Source organism: Bos indicus x Bos taurus, chromosome X (genome assembly GCF_003369695.1).
Source record: "Bos indicus x Bos taurus breed Angus x Brahman F1 hybrid chromosome X, Bos_hybrid_MaternalHap_v2.0, whole genome shotgun sequence".
Classification (NCBI taxonomy): domain Eukaryota; kingdom Metazoa; phylum Chordata; class Mammalia; order Artiodactyla; family Bovidae; genus Bos; species Bos indicus x Bos taurus.
Genome location: NC_040105.1, coordinates 137,995,610 through 138,019,796, shown reverse-complemented (window position 1 = coordinate 138,019,796; position 24,187 = coordinate 137,995,610). Strand labels below are relative to the sequence as shown.

General features: G+C 37.9%; 1 protein-coding gene and 1 non-coding gene across 14 annotated transcripts in view; one reads left to right on the top strand and one right to left on the bottom strand.

Annotated features, from left to right (window-relative positions):
• Nucleotides 1-24,187, bottom strand: part of THOC2 (THO complex 2) — a 118,705-nt gene that overhangs the window by 51,223 nt on the left and 43,295 nt on the right. For all 13 annotated transcript variants that reach the window (XM_027535063.1, XM_027535073.1, XM_027535062.1 and 10 more), the window contains exons 9-12: nucleotides 6,152-6,244; nucleotides 3,093-3,248; nucleotides 2,342-2,514; nucleotides 864-1,059 (exon numbers count right to left, since the gene is read on the bottom strand). In XM_027535063.1, coding sequence (XP_027390864.1) covers nucleotides 864-1,059; nucleotides 2,342-2,514; nucleotides 3,093-3,248; nucleotides 6,152-6,244 — 618 coding nt within the window. The remainder of the gene's footprint in view (nucleotides 1-863; nucleotides 1,060-2,341; nucleotides 2,515-3,092; nucleotides 3,249-6,151; nucleotides 6,245-24,187) is intronic.
• LOC113888320 lies at nucleotides 22,476-22,582 on the top strand. Its single transcript, XR_003509946.1, has one exon. It is a non-coding gene; the product is annotated as a U6 spliceosomal RNA (small nuclear RNA).

Genomic DNA, 24,187 nt, shown 5'->3' with positions numbered 1-24,187 from the left:
TCTGAAAAGATGATATAAATGAACTTATTTACAAAACAGAAATAGACTCACAGACATAAAATAAATTGGGAGCAAAGATGAACAGATGCACACTACCATATATAAAATAGATAAGGATTTACTGTATCTCACAGGGAACTATATTCAGTATCTTTTTAATAAACTATAATGGGAAAGAATAAAAAAATGGTATAAAGATATATACATACATATGTATAGCCAAACCACTTTGCTATACATCTGAAATTAATATAATATTGTAAACCAACTCTACATCAATAAAATAATAACAGTTTCCCTTGGAGTAGTGATTAGGAGAGCATCTAAGGAAAACTCTCAAGTGTTAGTACTGTTCTATCTCTTGATCTAAGTGGTAGACACATGGCTATTTAGTTTGGAAAAAGCCACTGAGCTATACAATTATGGTTTGTGTGCTTTCTGTACCATGTTTTACTTCAATAAAAAGTTTACTAAAAAAAAAAGAATGGATCCTGAACAGTCTGAAGTCCGAGGCTAAAGGGACTTCACACAAATAATGGCAATGATTCAAAACTGCAGCCAATAAAGTAAATGAGCAGAAGAAAAGCAAGAGGAAAGAATGTTCAAATAACCACAATTATAAGAGGATTCAAAAAGCAATCACATGTCCAAACCGTATTTTTCTATCTGGAGGGCTTGACTGGATTTAAGTTTTTATATATAAATGGTTGGGACACATTGACTTTGTCCAAATCTTACTCAGCATAACATTTTCTTAAGTTTACTTTCTTTGTATTTCTAGAGATACACATAACACAAATATACTCAGAACATTTTCATTCTATAATTTAGCTTTCTGCTCAAAAGAAAAAAAACTTACTAACCTCCTTCATAAATGACTTGCCTATCCGCACCACTTTTGCGAATAAAATGGGATCGTGAGAAAGGTGGGGACCAAGGTAACAGAACATATTGAAGACGTCTCTCCTCAAATCTTCAAAGCTCTCTGCTTGTTTTGGTGCTCTCTTATTTTGCAAAGCACTAACAGGTGAGCCTTTAGCACCTTTAGGAACGCCAACTCTACAAAAAGAAGAAAAATGTATATATACTATGCAATGCTCCATTTTAAGTTAACACAGTCATATTATAAAACTTTTCTTACTCATATTTGCTTCTTCTATTTCATTTGTGCTTAACTTCATTATACCACATCATTTAATTGGTAGAAAAAGACAAAAACAATACTCATTTGAAAAAACTCAGAGCTTAGGAGACCGTTTCAAATTAACTGCATAAGAAAAGGAAATTAGAGTAGTGTAGGTTCCATGTAACAGGTAACATATTCATACATCACATGAACTTGGTTTTTAATTAAATTTGGTCAGGATCAGGAATTTGGATATGGGAATGGGGAACAAGGGATGGACCTCAGAGACACAAAGATGAAAGAGAAAAATATGGAGATAACATCACTGATTCAAGTCAATAAACATTTCTCAACCTGACTTCCACTACCTAGACTGAGTGTGAGGTAGGTGAGCCGCATCATGAAAGAGGGTATGTCACGCTAAAAGGACAGCATGCCCAGAGTTCTCACCTGCTGAGCAGGTGTCCCGCTGTGGAGTCACAGGGGTCACTCTCTGAAGAAGAGCCTTCACGGTCCACAGCCCAGCTGGCACTCAAGGCAGCAGCCAGCAGCTATGCACGAGTCACAAAGCTGGGGCTTTGGGGGCAGGCTCTGATCTGTGGGGCTGAAGCCAGCACTGCTGCCAGTACTGCTCCTAAGTATCCTACAAGTAGGTTGAGGGCTAGAGGACTGGTTGACACAGTAACCAGGGATGATGAGAGAGGCTGCACTAGCAATTTCCAGAAGAGCAGCCTATATGCCAGAAGAGACAAGGCAAGCAGAGTGGCACAGACCTCACTCAGAGCCACTCAACCCAAGATAGAGGAAAATTACACTAGGTAAAAACTTTAGGAATTTTCTCCTCCCCGAGAGAGAAGGAAAAGTCAAAAACAGAAGAATGGAGTTTTCACTCTCAGCGGAGCAAATCCAAACTAGAAATCTAACATGTAGTTTTTAGACTACACTGCAGCACAAATTCTGCCTGGTGTAGGTGATAGGAGACAAGTCACTGATTAATACCTGCCAGAAGGATACGCTCTGTGAACATCTCTTATCTTCTGATAAAACAATTTAAAATATATGCTTGATTGAAAAAAAATAAATAAATAAAATAAAATATATGCTTGACTGAATTAAAATATATGCTTGATTGAAGGAGACAAGGTAAATATGCAGCTTTTATTTTGTAGTCCTAAACTCTTTCTACCTCAATTAGTAAACCATATGGTAACATACCTTCGATAGAGAGGCTCAATAGTTATATGAATCAGCTTGCAAATAGCAAGGGCTATTAGTTTATGTGAAGCTGCATAGTATGGAGGCATCTGATCCATAATGCTCTGCGCATGCTGCCAATCACCAATCTTTAACAAGGCTTCCAACAAACCAAGTTTTTGGTTGTCAGGTGGCTAAAATGGAACAATTATAGCAAAAATACTCAGAAAACAGACACCAATAAATATTTAAATATTTTTCATTTAAAAAACTAAGCCAAATAACACAATGTATGTCAACAACAGTTTCCATTCATGGCAAATTCAACAGTATTTTCTGGAAAGCACAATCAAGTTTTTTAGTGACTGAAAAAAGGAATAACAGGATCTGCTTTTTCATTTAGCAGACAAAACAACAGTTTACAGACTTAGAATTAAGTTCAGTTCTACTTAAGGTTCTACTGTGCCACAGGAAACTAGAATTCATCTTTGAGAATCCCTTCAGGACTTGAGAGACACTATACACAGAGCACAAATATAGTCAATACATGTGTGATATTATCTAGAATACATTCTGCAATTTATATAGGAAAAAACATGACAGCCTCATTTGGGAGGTGCCAAAACCATGTTTGCAAATTAGTATTCCACAAACTAGCTTTCATCACAATCAAAACTAAGAAATTATTCTTCCACAAGTTGATTAACCATCACAAGTTGAATTTCATAATTCTAAATCCAGAAGACAACATTTACCAGAATAAATTATATACCTTCTCCACTTTCTCCTCTTCTTTTTCCTTTTCTTTCTCTCGCTCGTCAATTTTATCAGAAGACAATACAACCATTGTAAGTTTTCTAACGATCTGCTTAGCTTCTACAATTTCTCGTTTGTGTTCATCCATAATGCAATTATCAGCTGGAAGAAGCTAAAAATGGTTCATTAAAATTTCATAAAATAGCTAATACTATTTGCACATATAAAAAGCAAACATTACTCTCAATTGATAAAACTGTACATAAGAAGTCTGGTCTATTTATGACCATAATTTCCCTTCAAAATAGGTTTCCCCCTAATTTTCATATTAACCTGACAAGGTTAAATACCTGAATTTGTACACTTTTTAAACTCAGGTAGCAATTCAAAGTTTCATCTCTTCTGTTAGAGGTCCTAAATTAATATAATACTACAACAGTAGTGCCTACCATTGGATTTATTAGTTTATCCAAGAAAATGCGCACCTGTTCAATTAAAAATGTCAGAGATTTCCCCTTTAAAGGCCAAACTCCAAATTAAATAAAATACTATATACAGATCCAATCTGGGAGAGGTAAACTATTGATTTACATAATGGGGCAAATTTGATTCCTCTAAATGAAAAATCTTAAGTCAAAAAATTATGAACAGCTTGACATCTCACTTTTCATTTTCTAGACACCTATTTGACTTAAGTCACAAACTAGTTTTTAGTTTATTACAAAAGAAAAAGTATCAAGTGGATAGTTGACCCTCCATTATGAAAAAAAGGATCAATTATCTCAAGTACAGCCATCTTGTATGAGTGGAAGATGGTTAATATGGACATTTCATAAATAGACACATATCCAACTAACCATTATTGAGTCATTTTTGCTAGGCACTATGATGATAGCTCACTATTCCTGCCCCTAGAAATGCAAAATCTATTTCAATAGATAAATCTAACACTAACTAAAAAATTAGTAAATAATAAAAGGAGACACAGTGAGGGGCTTCCCAGGTGGAGCGGTGGTAAAGAATCTGCCTGCCAATGCAGGAGACACAAGAGATGCAGGTTCAATCCCTGGGTCAGGAAGATCCCCTGGAGTAGGAAATGGCAACCCTCTCCAGTATCCTTGTCAGGAAAATGTCATGGACAGAGGAGCCTGGTGGGCTCTAGTCCATGGAGCCGCAAAGAGTTGGACACGACTGAGCACATGCACAAGGAGACATAGTGAAATATTAAACTACATACTACAGACTTTATCCCATCAGTCAAAAAAGGGGAGTGGAAGAAAACTCATTATGGACTGGTGCAAGGAGGTAAGCCAGACTTTTTCTCATTCCTTATTCTCTCCACTGCCAATCAAACCCATTTTTATTGCTCTACTTATATACCTATCATATATCTACCACAGATTCTCATCTTTTACCTAGTCTACTTCAATTGCCTCTGAAATCTCCCATTACAGTGGGTTAACTCTAAGTTTTTAATTATAGTTCTATCCATTTCTAGTCTTGTGTATTTTGAAAATATGGTATTAGCTATATATAAAGGTTATAATGATCATGTCTTTCTAGTAAAAACAACTTTATTATTATAAAGTGATTCTCTGTTCTGTCTGACAAGAATAATTTCCCTGGTATATTTTCCCACCCTTTTACTTTCAACCTTTCTTTGCCCTTAGGTTTTAGAAGTCTCATGTAAACAATAAACTGGTTTTTAATCCCATCTGAAAATCCCTGTCACTTTAACAGGAATACTTTTAAACTCTGCTTATATTTATAATTAAGCTGAAAAATATCAGTAATAAATCTATCATAATTTTTGTACTTTCCATTTGTTCTAAAAGTCTACATTTGCCTGTATAAACTCATACTTATGTCTTCAGATTCTTCTTTTTCTAACCAGTTTTTCATGTTTTCAGTTTGTACATCCTTGTCTACACTAAATCTTGAATGGCTGTCTACTATCAACAAGAAAAAAATCCAAACTCCTTACCATGGCCCCTAACAGCCCTTCACAGTTTGGCCTCCAGTCTACTTCTCCATCCTCATTTCCCCTACATATCATCCTAGGCTCCAACCACTGTGAGCTTCTCAGTGTTCCCCTAAGGGGATAATTAAATCTTTTCAAACCTCTTGCCTTTATATTCAGTTAATTCTACCTACAATGCTTTCCACCTATTTAAGCCTGGCCAACACCTACTCATCTATCAAGTTCCCAGTTGAATGTCAGTAGTTTGGAGAAGCCTTTCAAAATCCCTCAATGACAGAGATGGTCACTACCTATTTTGAGCCCTCAAAGCACTATGTGACTATTTCCAATAAAGTACTTATAGAATGCAAAATGTTTTCTCCCTTGCTAGACTATGACTGCTTCCAAGAGACTGATGAAATTTCATTCAGCTCTGTAACCATAATATGTAATGACAGGCAAGGAAGTTAGAAGTTAGAAAATGATTTCAAAGGCAGTGAAGATGATGTCAGTTTTGAACAGTTCATAGATATCCTAACGCACAACCTAATAAAACAAGAAATTCTATACTACAAACCTAGTGTTTTCAAACTGACAGGCTAAGCTGTTGCTAAACTAGAGGTCATCTATCACAACCACCTACACATTCCTCTAGATCCTGCAATAAAAAACACCAGAGAAGCTATCTTTTAAAAGTACATGAAAAGTACCAAATTCATCCTGAATCCTCAAAATTAACATTTAGAGGAAAAGGAAGAACTATTTAGTTAATCCCATATTTCCCATAATCCGTATATAATACAGAAGTCTAAAACCACATTGATTAGAACTTGGCCTCTCTCTCCATGACATATGCCTTGATGACAATTAAGAACTTTAACTTCACAGTCCACCTTGAATTCTGTAGCAATGACAAAAGGTATTTCATTTCCATGGTTCCAATAAACTAAATTCATTCACTTTAAAAAGCAAACACAAAGCAATAATGTAATAGGGCTTCAAAAATTAAGACTTGAGAGTCTAGAACCAATCTTGGAGTGCTATATGGCTACCTCCTCCTCTTCCCCACCCCTGGGATGAATAACCAAATATTCTTAGCAACCCACTTAACTTACATGTACATAAAGATCATCTAAATCAATAAGGTTAAATTGTAGAAGTACGGCTGCAACTCTGTATAAAGATGAAGGAGTCTCTCCATTTGGTTCCTTGAAAAACAAAAGAAAAGTTTCTATTTAGTGCAAAAAGTACAACTAAAATCTATCTTTTTAATCTACCAATAATTAAGAACAATTAGACCAAATAACTCTAGGGCAAAAATAAACTTCATTGCTCTTCCTGAACATGAATAACATCCGAATTCAGGACAAATATAATCATGTGACTATCTCTTTTCACATTGGTACAACTGATGAACACAAGAAACACAGTTTCAAAAATGGACACACGCTAATATTTGAATAAAATCTGAAACTTGTGAGATTTTATACTGCATAATACTTTGGGTTTCTGTTTATATGTGGGTTTTCTTAACTTGCTTTTTCAAGTACTTCTCAGTGGAGTTGCAGATAGACAAGACTGACAAATTTGGAAGTGTGGAACCATCTGTGTCTGCTTTATACTCTTCTCCCAGTTCTTGTATTTCTTGGGTTCTGTGCTAAGTATATCTGCTTGTCAGCTGACTTCCCCTTCAAAACGGGTGTCTGTACTTCTTCCCTGGTAGCTCAGACAGTAAAGAATCTGCCAATAATGCAGGAGACCTAGGTTTCATTCCTGGGCTGAGAAGAGCCCCTGGAGGAAGAAATGACAATCCACTCTGGTATTCTTGCCTGGAGAATCCCATGGACAGAGGAACCTGGCTGGCTGCAGCCCATGGGGTTGCAAAGAGTCGGACACCACTGAGGGATTAACACTGCTACTACGATATTTATTACACATGGATAATCAAACATTTTAAAACTAGGAATGACCAATCCCAGGCCAGCTCTATTGGTCCTACAGAGAAACAGATGGATCTCTGTCATCAAGATGACTTGCGCTTAATTTTTAAATGGCTTGGGGTCAGATGAATAGAAGAATGAAGTGAGGACAACTGGCAATTACTAAATGGCCCAATGCAAATAAAAAGCAAATGGTGACAATACATTATGTTCTGCTTCTTTTGTTTTAATTTATTTTATTGGAGGCTAATTACTTTACAATATTGTATTGGTTCTGCCACACATCAACATGAATCTGCCACAGGCATACATGTGTTCCCCATTCCTGAACCCCCCTCCCACCTCCCTCCTGTACCATCCCTCTGGGTCATCCCAGTGCATGAGCCCCAAGCATCCTGTATCGAACCTGGACTGGCAATTTGTTTCTTATATGATATTATACATGTTTCAGTGCCATTCACCCAAATAGTCCTACCCTCTCCCTCTCCCACAGAGTCCAAAAGATTGTTCTATACATCTGTGTCTCTTTTGCTGTCTCGCATACACGGTTATCGTTACCATCTTTCTAAATTCCATATATATGCGTTAGTATGGTGGCTCAGATGGTAAAGCATCTGCCTGCAATGCGGGAGACCTGGGTTCGATTCCTGGGTCAGGAAGATCCCCTGGAGAAGGAAATAGCAGTCCACTCCAGCACTCTTGCCTGGAAAATCCCATGGATGGAGGAGCCTGATAGGCTACAGTCCATGGGGTCGCAAAGAGTCAGGCACGACTGAGCGACTTCACTTTCACTTTCACTTTTCACTGTATTGGTGTTTTTCTTTCTGGCTTACTTCACTCTGTATAATAGGCTCCAGTTTCATCCACCTCATTAGAACTGATTCAAATGTATTCTTTTTAATGGCTGAGTAATACTCCATTGTGTATATGTACCACTGCTTTCTTATCCATTCATCTGCTGATGGACATCTAGGTTGCTTCCATGTCCTGGCTATTATAAACAGTGCTGCGATGAACATTGGGGTACACGTGTCTCTTTCCATTCTGGTTTCCTCAGTGTGTATGCCCAGCAGTGGGATTGCTGGGTCATAAGGCAGTTCTATTTCCAGTTTCTTAAGGAATCTCCACACTGTTCTCCATAGTGGCTGTACCAGTTTGCATTCCCACCAACAGTGTCAGAGGGTTCCCTTTTCTCCACACCCTCTCCAGCATTTATTGCTTGTAGACTTTGGATAGCAGCCATTCTGACTAGTGTGAAATGGTACCTCATTGTGGTTTTGATTTGCATTTCTCTGATAATGAGTGATGTTGAGCATCTTTTCATGTGTTTGTTAGCCATCTGTATGTCTTCTTTGGAAAAATGTCTGTTTAGTTCTTTGGCCTATTTTTTGATTGGGTCGTTTATTTTTCTGGAATTGATTAGGTCCCGTTTGTTAATTTTTCCTTTTATTTCCAATATTCTGGGAGGTGGGTCGTAGAGGATCCTGCTGTGATTTATGTCAGAGAGTGTTTTGCCTATGTTCTCCTCTAGGAGTTTTATAGTTTCTGGTCTTACATTTAGATCTTTAATCTACTTTGGGTTTATTTTTGTGTGTGGTATTAGAAGGTGTTCTTGTTCCATTCTTCTACAAGTGGTTGATCAGTTTTCCCAGCACCACTTGTTAAAGAGATTGTCTTTTCTCCATTGTATATTCTTGCCTCCTTTGTCAAAGATAAGGTGTCCATAGGTACATGGATCTATCTCTGGGCTTTCTATTTTGTTCCAGTGATCTATATCCTGTCTTTGTGCCAGTACCATACTGTCTTGATGACTGTGGCTTTGTAGTAGAGTCTGAAGTCAGGCAGGCTGATTCCTCCAGTTCCATTCTTCTTTCTCAAGATTGCTTTGGCTATTCAAGGTTTTTCATATTTCCATACAAATTGTGAAATTATTTGTTCTAGCTCTGTGAAAAATACTGTTGGTAGCTTGATAGGGATTGCATTGAATCTATAGATTGCTTTGGGTAGTATACTCATTTTCACTCTATTGATTCTTCCGATCCATGAACATGGTATATTTCTCCATCTATTAGTGTCCTCTTTGATTTCTTTCACCAGTGTTTTATAGTTTTCTACATATAGGTCTTTAGTTTCTTTAGGTAGATATATTCCTAAGTATTTTATTCTTTTCGTTGCAATGGTGAATGGAATTGTTTCCTTAATTTCTCTTTCTATTTTCTCATTATTAGTGAATAGGAATGCAAGGGATTTCTGTGTGTTGATTTTATATCCTGCAACTTTACTATATTCGTTGATTAGCTCTAGTAATTTTCTGGTGGAGTCTTTAGGGTTTTCTATGTAGAGGATCATGTCATCTGCAAACAGTGAGAGTTTTACTTCTTCTTTTCCAATTTGGATTCCTTTTATTTCTTTTTCTGCTCTGACTGCTGTAGCCAAAACTTTCAAAACTACGTTGAATAGTAGTGGTGAGAGTGGGCACCCTTGTCTTGTTCCTGGCTTTAGGGGAAATGCTTTCAATTTTTCATCATTGAGGATAATGTTTGCTGTGGGTTTGTCATATATAGCTTTTATTATGTTGAGGTATGTTCCTTCTATTCCTGCTTTCTGGAGAGTTTTTATCATAAATGGATGTTGAATTTTGTCAAAGGCTTTCTCTACATCTATTGAGATAATCATATGGCTTTTATTTTTCAATTTGTTACTGTGGTGTATTACATTGATTAATTTGCAGATATTGAAGAATCCTTGCATCCCTGGGATAAAGCCCACTTGGTCATGATGTATGATCTTTTTAATGTGTTGTTGGATTCTGATTGCTAGAATTTTGTTAAGGATTTTTGCATCTATGTTCATCAGTGATACTGGCCTGTAGTTTTCTTTTTTTGTGGGATCTTTGTCAGGTTTTGGGATTAGGGTGATGGTGGCCTCATAGAATGAGTTTGGAAGTTTACCTTCCTCTGCAATTTTCTGGAAGAGTTTGAGTAGGATAGGTGTTAGCTCTTCTCTAAATTTTTGATAGAATTGAGCTGTGAAGCCGTCTGGACCTGGGCTTTTGTTTGCTGGAAGATTTCTGATTACAGTTTCAATTTCTGTGCTTGTGATGGGTCTGTTAAGATTTTCTATTTCTTCCTGGTCCAGTCTTGGAAAGTTGTACTTTTCTAAGAATTTGCCCATTTCTTCCAAGTTGTCCATTTTATTGGCATATAATTGCTGATAGTAGTCTCTTATAATCCTTTGTATTTCTGTGTTGTCTGTTGTGATCTCTCCATTTTCATTTCTAATTTTATTGATTTGATTTTTCTCCCTTTGTTTCCTGATGAGTTTAGCTAATGGTTTGTCAATTTTATTTATCCTCTCAAAGAACCAGCTTTTGGCTTTGTTGATTTTTGCTATGGTCTCTTTTGTTTCTTTTGCATTGATTTCTGCCCTAATTTTTAAGATTTCTTTCCTTCTACTAACCCTTGGGTTCTTCATTTCTTCCTTTTCTAGTTGTTAGGTGTAGAGTTAGGTTATTTATTTGACTTTTTTCTTATTTCTTGAGGTATGCCTGTATTGCTATGAACCTTCCCCTTAGCACTGCTTTTACAGTATCCCACAGATTTGGGGTTGTTGTGTTTTCATTTTCATTCGTTTCTATGCATTTTTTGATTTCTTCTGTGATTTGTTGGTTATTCAGCAACGTGTTGTTCAGCCTCCATATGTTGCCATTTTTAATAGTTTTTCTCCTGTAATTGAGATCTAATCTTGCTGCATTGTGGTCAGAAAAGATGCTTGGAATGATTTCAATTTTTTTGAATTTACAAAGGCTAGATTAATGGCCCAGGATGTGATCTATCCTGGAGAAGGTTCTGTGTGCCCTTGAGAAAAAGGTGAAGTTCATTGTTTTGGGGTGAAATGCCCTATAGATATCAATTAAGTCTAACTGGTCTATTGTATCATTTAAAGTTTGTGTTTCCTTGTTAATTTTCTGTTTAGTTGATCTATCCATAGGTGTGAGTGGGGTATTAAAGCCTGCCACTATTATTGTGTTATTGTTAATTTCCCCTTTCATACTTGTTAGCATATGTCTTACATATTGTAGTGCTCCTATGTTGGGTGCATATATATTTATAATTGTTATATCTATTTCTTGGATTGATCCTTTGATCATTATGTAGTGTCCTTGTCTCTTTTCACAGCCTTTGTTTTAAAGTCTTTTTTATCTGATATGAGTATTGCTACTCCTGCTTTCTTTTGGTCTCTATTTGCATCAAATATCTTTTTCCAGCCCTTCACTTTCAGTCTGTATGTGTCCCCTGTTTTGAGGTGGGCCTCTTGTAGACAACATATATAAGGGTCTTGTTTTTGTATCCATTCAGCCAGTCTTTGTCTTTTGGTTGGGGCATTCAACCCATTTATATTTAAGGTAATTACTGATAAGTATGATCCCATTGCCATTTACTTTATTGTTTTGGGTTCCAGTTTATACACCCTTTTTGTGTTTCCTGTCTAGAGAAGATCCTTTAGCATTTGTTGGAGAGCTGGTTTGGTGGTGTCGAATTCTCTCAGCTTTTGCTTGTCTGTAAAGCTTTTGAATTCTCCTTCATATTTGAATGAGATCCTTGCTGGGTACAGTAATCTGGGCTGTAGGTTATTTTCTTTCATCACTTTAAGTACGTCCTGCCATTCCCTCCTGGCCTGAAGAGTTTCTATTGAAAGATCAGCTGTTATCCTTATGGGAACCCCCTTGTGTGTTATTTGTTGTTTTTCCCTTGCTGCTTTTAATATTTTTTCTTTGTGTTTGATCTTTGTTAATTTGATTAATATTTGTTGGGGCGTTTCACCTTGGGTTTATCCTGTTTGGGACTCTCTGGGTTTCTTGGACTTGGGTGATTATTTCCTTCCCCATTTTAGAGAAGTTTTCAACTATTATCTCAAGTATTTTCTCATGGTCTTTTTGTCTTCTTCTTCTGGGACTCCTGTGATTTGAATGTTGGGGCGTTTAACATTGTCCCAGAGGTCTCTGAGATTGTCCTCATTTTTTTTTAATTCGTTTTTCTTTTTTCCTCTCTGATTCATTTATTTCTACCATTCTATCTTCTATTTCACTAATCCTATCTTCTGCCTCCGTTATTCTACTATTTGTTGCCTCCAGAGTGTTTTTGACCTCATTTATTGCATTATTCATTATATATTCACTTTTTCATTTCTTCTAGGTCCTTGTTAAACCTTTTTTGCATCTTTTCAATCCTTGTCTCCAGGCTATTTATCTGTGATTCTATTTTATTTTCAAGATTTTGGATCATTTTCACTATCATTATTCGGAATTCTTTATCAGGTAGATTCCCTATCTCTTCCTCTTTTGTTTGATTTGGCGGGCATTTATCCTGTTCCTTTACCTGCTGTGTATTCCTCATCATCTTGTTTATTTTTCTCTTCATCTTGTTTATTTTGCTGTGTTTGGGGTGGCCTTTCTGTATTCTGGCAGTTTGTGGAGTTCTCTTCATTGTGGAGTTTCCTCACTGTGGGTGGGGTTGTATGGGTGGCTAGTCAAGGTTTCCTGGTTAGGGAAGCTTGTGTCAGTGTTCTGGTGGGTGGAGCTGGATTTCTTCCCTCTGGAGTGCAATGAAGTGTCCAGTAATGAGTTATGAGATGTCAGTGGGTTTGGAGTAACTTTGGGCAGCCTGTATATTGAAGCTCAGGGCTGTGTTCCTGTGTTGCTGGAGAATTTGCATGGTATGTCTTGCTCTGGAACTTGTTGGCCCTTGGGTGGTGCTTGGTTTCAGTGTAGGTATGGAGGCGTTTGCTGAGCATCTGTCAATTAATGTTCCCTGGAGTCAGGAGTTCTCTGGTGTCCTCAGGATTTGGACTTAAGCCTCCTGCTTCTGGTTTTCAGTCTTATTTTTACAGTAGTCTCAAGACTTCTCCATCTATACAGCACCATTGATAAAACATCTACGTTAAAGATGAAAAGTTTCTCCACAGTTAGGGACACTCAGAGAGGTTCACAGATTTACATGGAGAATAGATGAGGGAGGAGGGAGTTAGAGGTGACCCCAATGAGATGAGGTGGAATCAAAAGAGGAGAGAGCAAGCTAGCCAGTAATCACTTCCTTATGTGGGCTCCACAGTCTGGACTGCTCAGAGATGTTCACAGAGTTATACAGAGAAGAGAAGAGGGAAGACAGAGACAGAGGTGGCTAGGAGGATAAAGGGGGGAATCAAAAGGAGAGAGACAGATCCAGCCACTAAGCAGTTCCCTAAGTGTTCTCCACCGTCTGGAACACACAAAGAGATTCACAGAGTTGGGTAGAGAAGAAAAGGGGGAGGGAGGAGATAGAGGTGACCTGGTGGAGAAAAAGGAGAGTCCAAAGGGGGAGAGAGCAGTCAAGCCAGTAATCTCGCTCCCAAGTAAAAATGAGTACTGAAGATTGGGTTCTTAAAGGTACAAAATTGATAACAAATACCAAAAAGCAAAAATTAAAAATCTAGAGTAGAGGTTCGCTTTTCAAAAATACAATATTAAAGGAAAAAAAAAGAAAAAAACAAAGTCACAAAAATTATAAATATATATATATATATATATATGAAGTTTGCTTTAAAAAAATAGGGTCTCTTTTTTTTGCAAAGTAATAGTAGGTTATAAAAATGAAAATTAAAGGAGTAATAGAGGACTTAAAAAAAAGAATGATAGTAAAAATAGAAAAAATATATCTAGGACTTTCTCTGGTGGTGTTGTGGGCAGTGTGGGGTGAGTTCATTTTCAGATAGTTCCTTGGTCCGGCTTATATTTCTCAAGATCTATAGACCCCTTCCTATGTAGTCGGTACTAACTACAGGGTTTTAATCTATTGCACCTGTCACTTCCAAGGCTCTTCTGTTTGCTGGTCTCCAGTGTCTCATTTCTGCCCTGACACAAGGGGGACGTGGTGGACACTTTTTTAGGCTCACTTGTTCAGTCACACTGTGGGGAGGGAGGGACGCTGCAAACAAATAACACTGGCATGTGCTCGCAGTGTCTCAACCACACTGGGCCTGCCCCCGCTCACGGCGCATGAGCCCTCCCTGCCCACACTGCTTAGGCTCTAGGTTGCACCACTGGGAACCATCGGAGGCTTGCCCTGGGCTGCATGGACCTCCTAGATCTAAGCCACTCAGGTTCAGGCACTCAGGTAGTCCTGAGAGGTGCAGACTCGGTTGGGCCTGTGTTTTGTGCCCTTCCCAGGTCCGAGCAGCTCAGGTGTTTGGTGAGCACGGTCGCTGTGACTTATTGCCTCCCCCATCCCTGCCACTCAGGTTTTCTGGCTGTACAGCTGGCGCACCTTCTCAGGCGGATGTTGACCGTCCAGAACCCCAAGAAGTCTTAGTTAGCAAAGAAGCCTGCTTGCAGTTTGGTAGTTAATGTCTCTCTGGGGCTGTGATTGCCCCCTTCCAGCTCTGGCTGCCTGTCACCGGAGGGGGATGGTCTGCAGCCGGCTAGCTCTGCTCAGTCCTTTGTTCTGTGAGCAGGCCTGGTGGTGTCTTAGGTTAGGGCTTTTCGCGTGGTAGCTATCCCACAGTCTGGTTTGCTAGCCCAAGTTAGTTCCCTCAGATTGCTCTTGGGGCATTCAGGCCCAGTTCTTACTCTAACCAATGCAGCCCGGGGCCTCCCTCCCCAGCCCCTGCTTGCTAGTGGGGGTGCAGGCGTCTGCACTGCTTCTCCGCTGGGGGAGTTACTGTTGGGCACGTAATCTGTGGGTTTTAATTATTTATTTATTTTTCCTCCTGGTTATGTTGCCCTCTGTGGTTCCAAGGCTCGCCACAGTGAGAGTGTTTCCTGGTGTTTGGAAACTTCTCTCTTTTTAAGACTCCCTTCCCGGGATGGAGCTCCATCCCTACCTCTTTTGTCTTTTTTTTTGTCTTTTATATTTTTTCCTACCTCCTTTCAAAGACACTGGGCTGTTTTTCTGGGTGCCTGCAGTCCTCTGCCAGCATTCAGAAGTTGTTTTGTGGAATTTACTCAGCGTTTAAATATTCTTTTGATGAATTTGTGGGGGAGAAAGTGGTCTCCCCGTCCTATTCCTCTGCCATCTTAGGACCACCCCCCCATGTTCTGCTTCTACTCAACACTGATCTTTATGAGTAAACCTCCTCCCATAATTGTGATATGTGTTATGCACATATGAAGCTAATGAAACTAACAAATACATTTTAAAAGGCATTATTTCACCATGATTTTTAAGACAGATTAAGTCCTCAACAACAGTTTGATTTTAATTGTTTTTAAATGGCTATTTTAGTATCAAAACATTTTTTCCATGAAAACAAATGGTGGTCATGGTTTCAGAGCAAAACCACAAAAGCTCACTGACTTGAATCCACCAGGAATATTCACATTTCCCCCATTAACTCTGCTTAAGTGTGCCACAAGAAGCCTCCAACTCTCAGGGTCAAATGTCAATTCCTGTACTCTGATCTTCATATCGCTCTGCACAATCCCTGTTCTGTCCTCTCTCATGCATCCACATTCTTAAAGAACTTCTATGGAATCCTCTGGAATTCAGGACCCATCCTCAGCAAAACCCCCTATGCCTTGAAACTCTTCTCTAAATGTATCCTCTCAACCTCTCCTCCCCCCTTTCACCTTAACATTTGAACAGAGCCTAGCATTCACTAGGAACACCACTCCCACTGTAACCCAGTCAAGTGATGGCTATTTTCCCTGGACCCCTCACAATACTAGGACTGGAGGTAGGGTATGAATCATCTTTTTTTTTATATTTGTTTTCAGACTACTCTCCATCATGCTCCCTAAAGCCAACCCAGCTTTGAATTTTCTATTGCTCCTATCCTTCACTATTCTTGTGATCTAGTTTCATTCCGCTGTGGTCCAAGAAAATATTTTGCATGATTTCAATGTTATAAATGTATTGAGACTTGTTCTGTTGTCTAATATAAGGTCTATCCTGGAGAATGTTCCATGTGTACTAGAGAAGAATGTGTAATCTACTGTTGTCCAATGGACTGTTCTATATATGTCTGTTAAGTCTAACTGGTTTACAGTGTTGCTCAAGTCCTCTATTTCCTCTCTGATAATTTGTCTAAATTTTTCTATCCACTAATGAGAGTGGGGTATGGAAATATCCAATAGTTACTGTAGAACTGTCTATTTCCCCCTTCAACCCTGCTAATGTTTGCTTCATATATTTTGAGGCTCTGTTTGGTGCATATACAGTTATTAACTGCTTTATGTTCTTGATAGGCTGACCCTTTATCAATATATGTCTTTTGATATCTATTATAAAAAAATTTGACTTAAAAGTCTATATAGCAACCCCATCTCTCCTGGATACTGTTTGCATTGGTTATCTATTTACATACTTTCGCTTCCAATATATTTGTATCTTTGGATCTTAAAGTAAGTCTCTTATAGATAACATATAGTTGAATCATGCTTTTTTCCCCTCTCATTTTATTACAATGAATTTTAACACTATAGAAAAGTCATGTGATCTTGGTGGGTCTGGATCTTGCTTTTTTATACATTCTGCCAAATGCTGCTTTTTAATTGCAAAGTTTAACCCATTTGCATTTAAATAATTGGTAATGAGGAAGGACTTCTGCCATTTACTGTTTCCTGTCTTATTTTACTGTTTCTCATTTCCTCCATCACTTTTTTAGTATTTTTTTAAATTCCCTGTTCCTTTCCTCTTCTATTTATTTTTTAAGTATTTTCTTAATGGTCACCTTGAGTGTTAACAATTAACATTCTAAACTTATAATAACATATTTTGAATTAATATCAACTTAGCTTCAATATTATACAAACTGTGCATCTATAAACCTCTACCCTTCCCCCTTTTATATTGTCACACATTGTGTGTCAACTAGATTATAATTTTTGTTTTATTCTTTTGTCTTTTAAATCATATCAGAAAAAAGGAGAAACTACAAATCAAAAATTACAATAATATTGGCTTTTATATTTAGCTATGTAGTTACATTTACTAATGTTCTTTATTTTTTCATATGGCTTGAAGTTACTGTCTAGTGTCCTTTCATTTCAATCCAAAGGACTCACTTTAGCATTTCTTGTAGGGCAGGTCTGCTAGCAATGAACTCCCCCAGCTTTTATTTTGGAATATCATAATCTCTCATTTTTGAAGGATAGTTTTGTTGGATATAGAATTCTTGGTTTCATTCTTTCAATACTTTACATAGTCCATTCCACTGCCTTCTGAAGAAATCAGCTGTCAATCTTATTGAGGTCACTTGTATGAATGAGTCACATCTGTTTTGCTGCTTTCAAGATTCTGTCTTTGACTATTTTATATATATATATATATATATGTATATATATAAAATATACTATATTATAATTTGACTATAATGTGTCTCAGTATGGATCTGAGTTTATCCCATGTGGTGTTCCTCAAGTTTCTTAGATGTGTAGATTCATATATTTCATCAAATTTGAGAAGGTTTCCACCATTATTTTTTCAAATATGCTGTCCTTTTCTCTCTCTCTCCCCTCTACCTCTTGGACTCCACAATATACATACTGACACACTTTTTTTTTTTTTTGGCTACACCATATATGGGATCTTAGTTCTCTAAACAGGGATTGAACCCAGGGTCACGGCAGTGAAAGCATCAAGTCCTAACCACTGGACAGCCAAGGAACTCCTCACATATTGGTATACTTGATGGTATCCCATAGGTCTGTTAGGCTCTAATATTTTTCTTCATTCTTTTCTGTTTCTGCTCCTCAGACTATATAAGGCACCACTGGACACTGTGTGGCAGGGTATACCATTATCCAAAAGGTATTTTTAGGAGATTCCCACGGATGGGATCTTCCCTGGACTCCCTGGTGGCTTAGATGGTAAAGCATCTGCCTACAATGTGGGAGACCGGGGTTCAATCCCTGGGTCGGGAAGATCTCCTAGAGAAGGAAATGGCAACCCACTCCAGTATTCTTGCCTGGAAAATCCCATGGACGGAGAAGCTTAGTAGGCTAGTAGGCTATAGTCCATGAGGTTGCAAAGAGTGGGACAAGACTGAACGACCTCACTTTCACCCTAGCCCGAGGGATGCTCCCAGTCAGGCAAAACAAAGACAAGCCCTTGCACCAATCCTTCAGGGAGTAGCCAGACAGGCCAAATTCTTTGAGAACAATTCTTTATATCCTCAGGCATTAGCAATCTGTAGTAGGAATGCCTGCTTTTATCTTCACAGCTACCATCAATCTGGGTGTGAGATAGTAGGCAGGCAATTTAAAATGCCACAGAGCTCTCTTATCCCAAACAGCAGCTTCTTTCTTCACCAAATCATTTCTTGGTTGTTTAAGTTTTTACTAAATTCCAGAGTTCTGTGAAAGTTGACTGACAGTTTTTTTGCCAGTTCATCAGTTGCTTTTCTGAAGGGACAGAGCTCTGAGTTCTGTACTCTACCACTTTTAGTTATGTATTATTGTTGTCATCTATGGACCCCTGGGTCACTGCCTTTACTTAGCAATGAATGACCTTAGCTTTTGATTCAGTGTCACTTTCTCCAACTCTATTCCTTTCTTAATTTTTAGAGATTATCATATACATGCTAGTGATACTTCCAACATGCTGGTTTCTTAGTTCCTTGAATTCCACTCTTGCAAAGACCTCCTCTACTCTATTTTAGCCATTCACTCCATATCCTAAATTCTAATATTACCAATAGCTACAACTCCTCAAAGTACTAATTTCACATATCCACCCTCAAGTGGGTCCTTAATGTCACTGGCCAATTATACTCTTATTTCTCTAGTCCATTCACTCTCATACTCTCTTACGCAACTATTTCCTACTTTCTCTTCTAAGCTCCAATACCTCCTCTATCATTCCCTTTCTCATCTGATGAACTTGCTTTCTATTTCAGCATGAAAACTGGATCAATCAACAGGACCTCTACAAATTCTCACCATCAGATCTATCCACCTACCAACAAGTGTACCCACATATGCTACCTTTCCACCTGTTATTATATGTGAATTCCCTGTGGTCCTATATAAAGTTCATCCATCACTTACGCTATAAGCTGCATTCTATCTTATTCAAGAACACTAATCCAATAATTCGCTCCTCTTTCTCCTACATCACCAGTTTTCTTTCTGTTCAATCATTCCCATCAACACATGAACAGTCTCTCTCCTATCTTCAAAGAAAATCTCGAGTTCACTTCCTCAGTTACCCCTCCATTTATCTGTGCCTCTCTGTAGCAACTCCTTTATAGAGTTGTCTATTCTCATTGTCTCTAATTCCATTCTTCCCATTCTCTTTTAACATCACTCAAACTCTACAAATATGGCTAGTTTTGAACTCCCTGCTAATAAATCCATTTTTCAGTCCTCATCTTAAATGACCTGTCAGAGACATTTAACAGACTTGATCACTCCTTCTTCCATTTAGCTTCCAAGATACTATATTCTTGTTTTCCTCTTACCTTACATGTGTTCCTTCTATATCTCCTTTGCTGGCTCCTCCTCTTTTCCCAGGCCCTTTAACATCAGAGTACCCCAAGGCTCAGCCTTTGGTTCTCTTATCCAACTTAATGATTTCATCCAGTATCACAACTTTAAATATCATCTATGTGCTTTTGGCACCCACATTTCTATCTCTAGCCCTTTCTAGTTCAAGTGCTTTCTCCAGCACACCAAATCCAATATCCAGTTATTTGCTCAACATCTCCACTTGGATATCTGAATCTCTAACAGGTATTTCAAACTTAAGATGCCCAAAACTGAATTCCTGATTCCTGCCCACAGTACTCCAAACTCATTCCACCTGAAATTTACCCTATCTCAGGTGATGACGAAAACTATCTTTTTAGCTGCTCAGTCCAAAAAAAAAAAATTTAGGACAGTCTCTAACTCTACTTTCTCACATTCTATATCTAATCCATCAGCAAATACTATTGGCTCTACCTTCAAAATATATTCAGAACATTATCTACTTCCACTACTACCATAACCATATTGATTCTTTGAAAACCTAAGTCAAAATGCATATGTACACACTCTTTTTGTCTCTCTCGTCTCTTTCTCACACACACATCACTCATGTCACCATTAGATGTGTCTACTAAAGAAACTCCTTACTCTGATGGCTAGTAATTAATGTGGGGGAAAAAATGAAGTATTTGTCTGTCTTTCTAGTAGGAACTGTACTGCAGAATAACCAAACAACTCAAGTTAATAAGGGACAACTGATGGCTCATAAATGTAGACGGCAAGATAAAATTAGTGAACCAACAATTTGGAACACCAAAGGAAATAACTGACTCAAAAAACTACCATCCATGCAGTTACATTACACTTAATGAAAGATTGATGAAAAACTGGATATTCACATGTTACCAAATATCAACCTACAGATAACTTGCTGTTGACAAGATGGGGAAATGTCATTGTATAATGGAGGGATTATATTGTCATCAACTTACTGAAATATTAGAAGTCAGTATTAGATGCTATGCAATATGAAACATATAACACAACCTATGAAGTATTTTTGCCACTAATATTTTACCTGAACATAGTCGAGCCTTTAGCCCTAACTTCAAGCATATAAGAAAAACAGGGGATAAAGAACAAATTAAACCAACCACAAAAAGCAATTAGATAAATCCAAAAGGTGGAGTCCTCTTTGGGAATTTCTCTTCAACAAGTGACTGCCATTAATGGAAGGGGTGGGGGAAATTATTCTAAACTGAAAGAGAGTAAAAAAATCCCCAAAATCAAATATTATATTTGTGTGGTCTTTGACTGGATCATCATTTGAACAAACCAGGTGTAAAATGCATTTGGGGGACAACTTGGAAAATCTAAATATGGTCTGAGCTATGATAGCAGTCTAGTTAGATATAAAATTAGTATCATGGTTGTATAGAAAAATGTCCTTACTGTTAAAAAATACAAATTAATGTATTGTTACATTCATGATCTGTAATATAAATTAACATTTCCCCCCCAAATTATACCAATGTGTTAATAAACATACTTCTAGGTGATAGAGTTAAGGGTATTCACACTATTCACTCTTTTCTATATGTCTAAAAATGTTCATAATAAAATTAAAAGGTAAAAGAAAAACAAAATGAAAAAAACTACACCAGATCATATCATTCAAAACCTCCACTGGCTTCACTGGGCACTGGAAGTCAGAAACCTTGCACCAGTCCACGTGATATGGTCCCTCATCTTTGACCTCAGCCACTACCGCTCTCCCACTCAATCACTCTCATCCAGCCACACTGGTCTCCTCGCTGTTATTCAACACATTAGGCATGCTCACACCTGAAGACTGTTGCCCTAGCTGTTCTCTTTGCCTGGAGGCTCTTCCAAATATCTGCAGTTTACACTCTCACATCATCTGTTTCTTTGCTTAAATAAACTCACCTTTTCAAAGAGGTCTACTCTTACTTTTTTGTTTAAAATTGCCACTTCACCACTCTAGTACTCTCATTCTTCCTTATGCTGCTCTCTTTCTTCTTTTGCCCCCTCTCATTGATCACCTTTGCTTAGAATATAAGCATCATGAAGGCAAGGATTTTTATTTGCTTACATATGTAGTCGCAGCACTTAGGACACTACCTGACACATAGGAGGTGTTCAGTCAATATTCCTTAAATGAGTATATTAGGGTTATAATAGTGCATAACACCATGGTACCGCTATTACTGTGTTCTGAATCAAGAAACCAAAAAGCTGGGACAAGAGTGAGAGTCATCATCTCCTTCTTCTTCCTGTGGCAAGATAAACCCAGCCAAGTTTGTCTTTCAGTATCCTCACACTTTCTAGTACTCCTTTCTTCTTGCCCTTCGTGCTGACCCTAAACCCTCTATTCCAGCAATCTCTGTTAAGGGAACTGAATCAGCCCAATTTTCCAAAGTCTGTTCTAAAACTGCTTATATCCCTACCAACTTTCCAAGTCAAGACATCCAGTACAGGTAATCCCAGGTTGAAATCAGAATAAAATCACTCTGACTTTATAGCAGAAATAATTACCTTTGCCTAGAAGTCCTAGCATTAAGGAAAAAAAATTAAAAGAACCCTGTTAATCCCAATAACTTCCAATTGGTGAAAATATGGGTTGTGGACAGGGGGAGTAAACATTTTCAGGAAGTGATGGCAGGGGGTTGGGGTGGGTAGACTTAGGCAAGAGACCAGTACACAGGGTGAGCATACATGCTTAGGAACCAATTCCCCAGGTTAGAAGCCCTCAGCAGTTCTTGATTTTCGTGGCTTTTCTTACTTTACCTCACCAGACTACAAATTATCTAAAATCTCTTACATTTCTTCCCCTGCCCTCAGTGGTCCTTAAGATTACAGATTCCCAAAATAAGATTGCTCAGGCAATAAAAATAAGCAAATGGTGTTATACAGAACAATACCAGGGTTACTCTTTCCAATAATAGGTTATTTCTAAATCAAATATTTTTTGGTTGGGCATTTCTTATGTAAGACAAAGGCCCCATTATCTACTTTTTTTTAAAAAAGGATCATTCCGTGCTCGCTTCGGCAGCACATATACTAAAATTGGGACGATACAGAGAAGATTAGCATGGCCCCTGCGCAAGGATGACACGCAAATTCGTGAAGCGTTCCATATTTTTTGAATGGATAAGAAAGCTGTGGTACATATACACAATGGAGTATTACTCAGCCATTAAAAAGAATACATTTGAATCAGTTCTAATGAGGTGGATGAAACTGGAGCCTATTATACAGAGTGAAGTAAGCCAGAAGGAAAAACATAAATACAGTATACTAACGCATATATATGGAATTTAGAAAGATGGTAACAATAACTCTGTATACGAGACAGCAAAAGAGACACTGATGTATAGAACAGTCTTATGGACTCTGTGGGAGAGGGAGAGGGTGGGAAGATTTGGGAGAATGGCAATGAAACATGTAAAATATCATGTAGGAAACGAGTTGCCAGTCCAGGTTCGATGCACGATGCTGGATGCTTGGGGCTGGTGCACTGGGACGGCCCAGAGGGATGGTATGGGGAGGGAGGAGGGAGGAGGGTTCGGGATGGGGAACACATGTATACCTGTGGCGGATTCATTTTGATATTTGGCAAAACTAATACAATTATGTAAAGTTTAAAAATAAAATAAAATTAGAAAAAAAAAAAGAAAAAAAAAAAAAGGGATCATTCCAACATTGGTTAACCCCCAGGGATATTTTAATTCAGTTCAAAAAGTGTTACCATTATGAGGAATAGTCTCATACAGAAAGTTTTAATTCTAAAACTGATATTCAACTAACAATACTATATTAAGCAGTAGGTCATCATTATTCACTGCAATAAGCCCTGAAACCCTCAGTCTCCAAAGTCCTAACCTATATTCTAATTAATCATGCTCAAGTTAAATTTCAGCTACCCTGTCACTTCAGCAGTTGGCTTCATGTTCTCAAATCCAAAACAATCAAGGTGCAATTAAACACCTGAACTTCTCTTTCTCTATACTAAGAGTAGACTCCCTGGCTGCCAGTAGGAATAGGAATGACTATCATCACTAATTTTTAAACAAAGGTGAAATGCCCTTGCCCCAAATCCTTGACACTTCTCTTGTTTGGTACCAAAAAGCTATATGCTTTTAGTTCTGAACTAAGTTATCTTCTGGAACATTATAGAGAAATGGAAAAATTAAGATAACCAAAGGCAGTAGGTGGATTATATTTGAGAATCCTAAAAGAAGCTGTCCTTCTATCCTGAACTTGAGCTCTCAGGGATAGGAATAGACACTCTTTTCCAGAGTATCCTCAGTGCTTAACACAAAGCAACAACATACCATAAAAACTCAGTAAATGAGTATTTCCTGACTAGTTGAAAATCCCAGGCAGGTAGACAAATCAGAAAAGCCAGACCAGAAAGACAACAGAGGCCTTATTACATTAAAATCCGCCACGCTATTGAGAAAATTATCTTCCTAAAACACAGATCATTCAACTTTTACTACAGGCTAAGCAATAAAATCAATCAAGAGAAATCAGTAAAATATAGACCCTGTCCTAAATGACTCACAACCTAGCAAAGGAGACAGACACAGTTTATTCCAATATAACCTGATAAGTGCTAAAAGTCTGAGTTAAGTTTTATGAGAACAGAATTTAAGAAGTGACTTAAACTCTGCATGGGTGAAGTGTCCACCAAAAACTTTTATAGTTCAAGAAGTACTTGATCTTAAAGAATAAATAAGAATTTA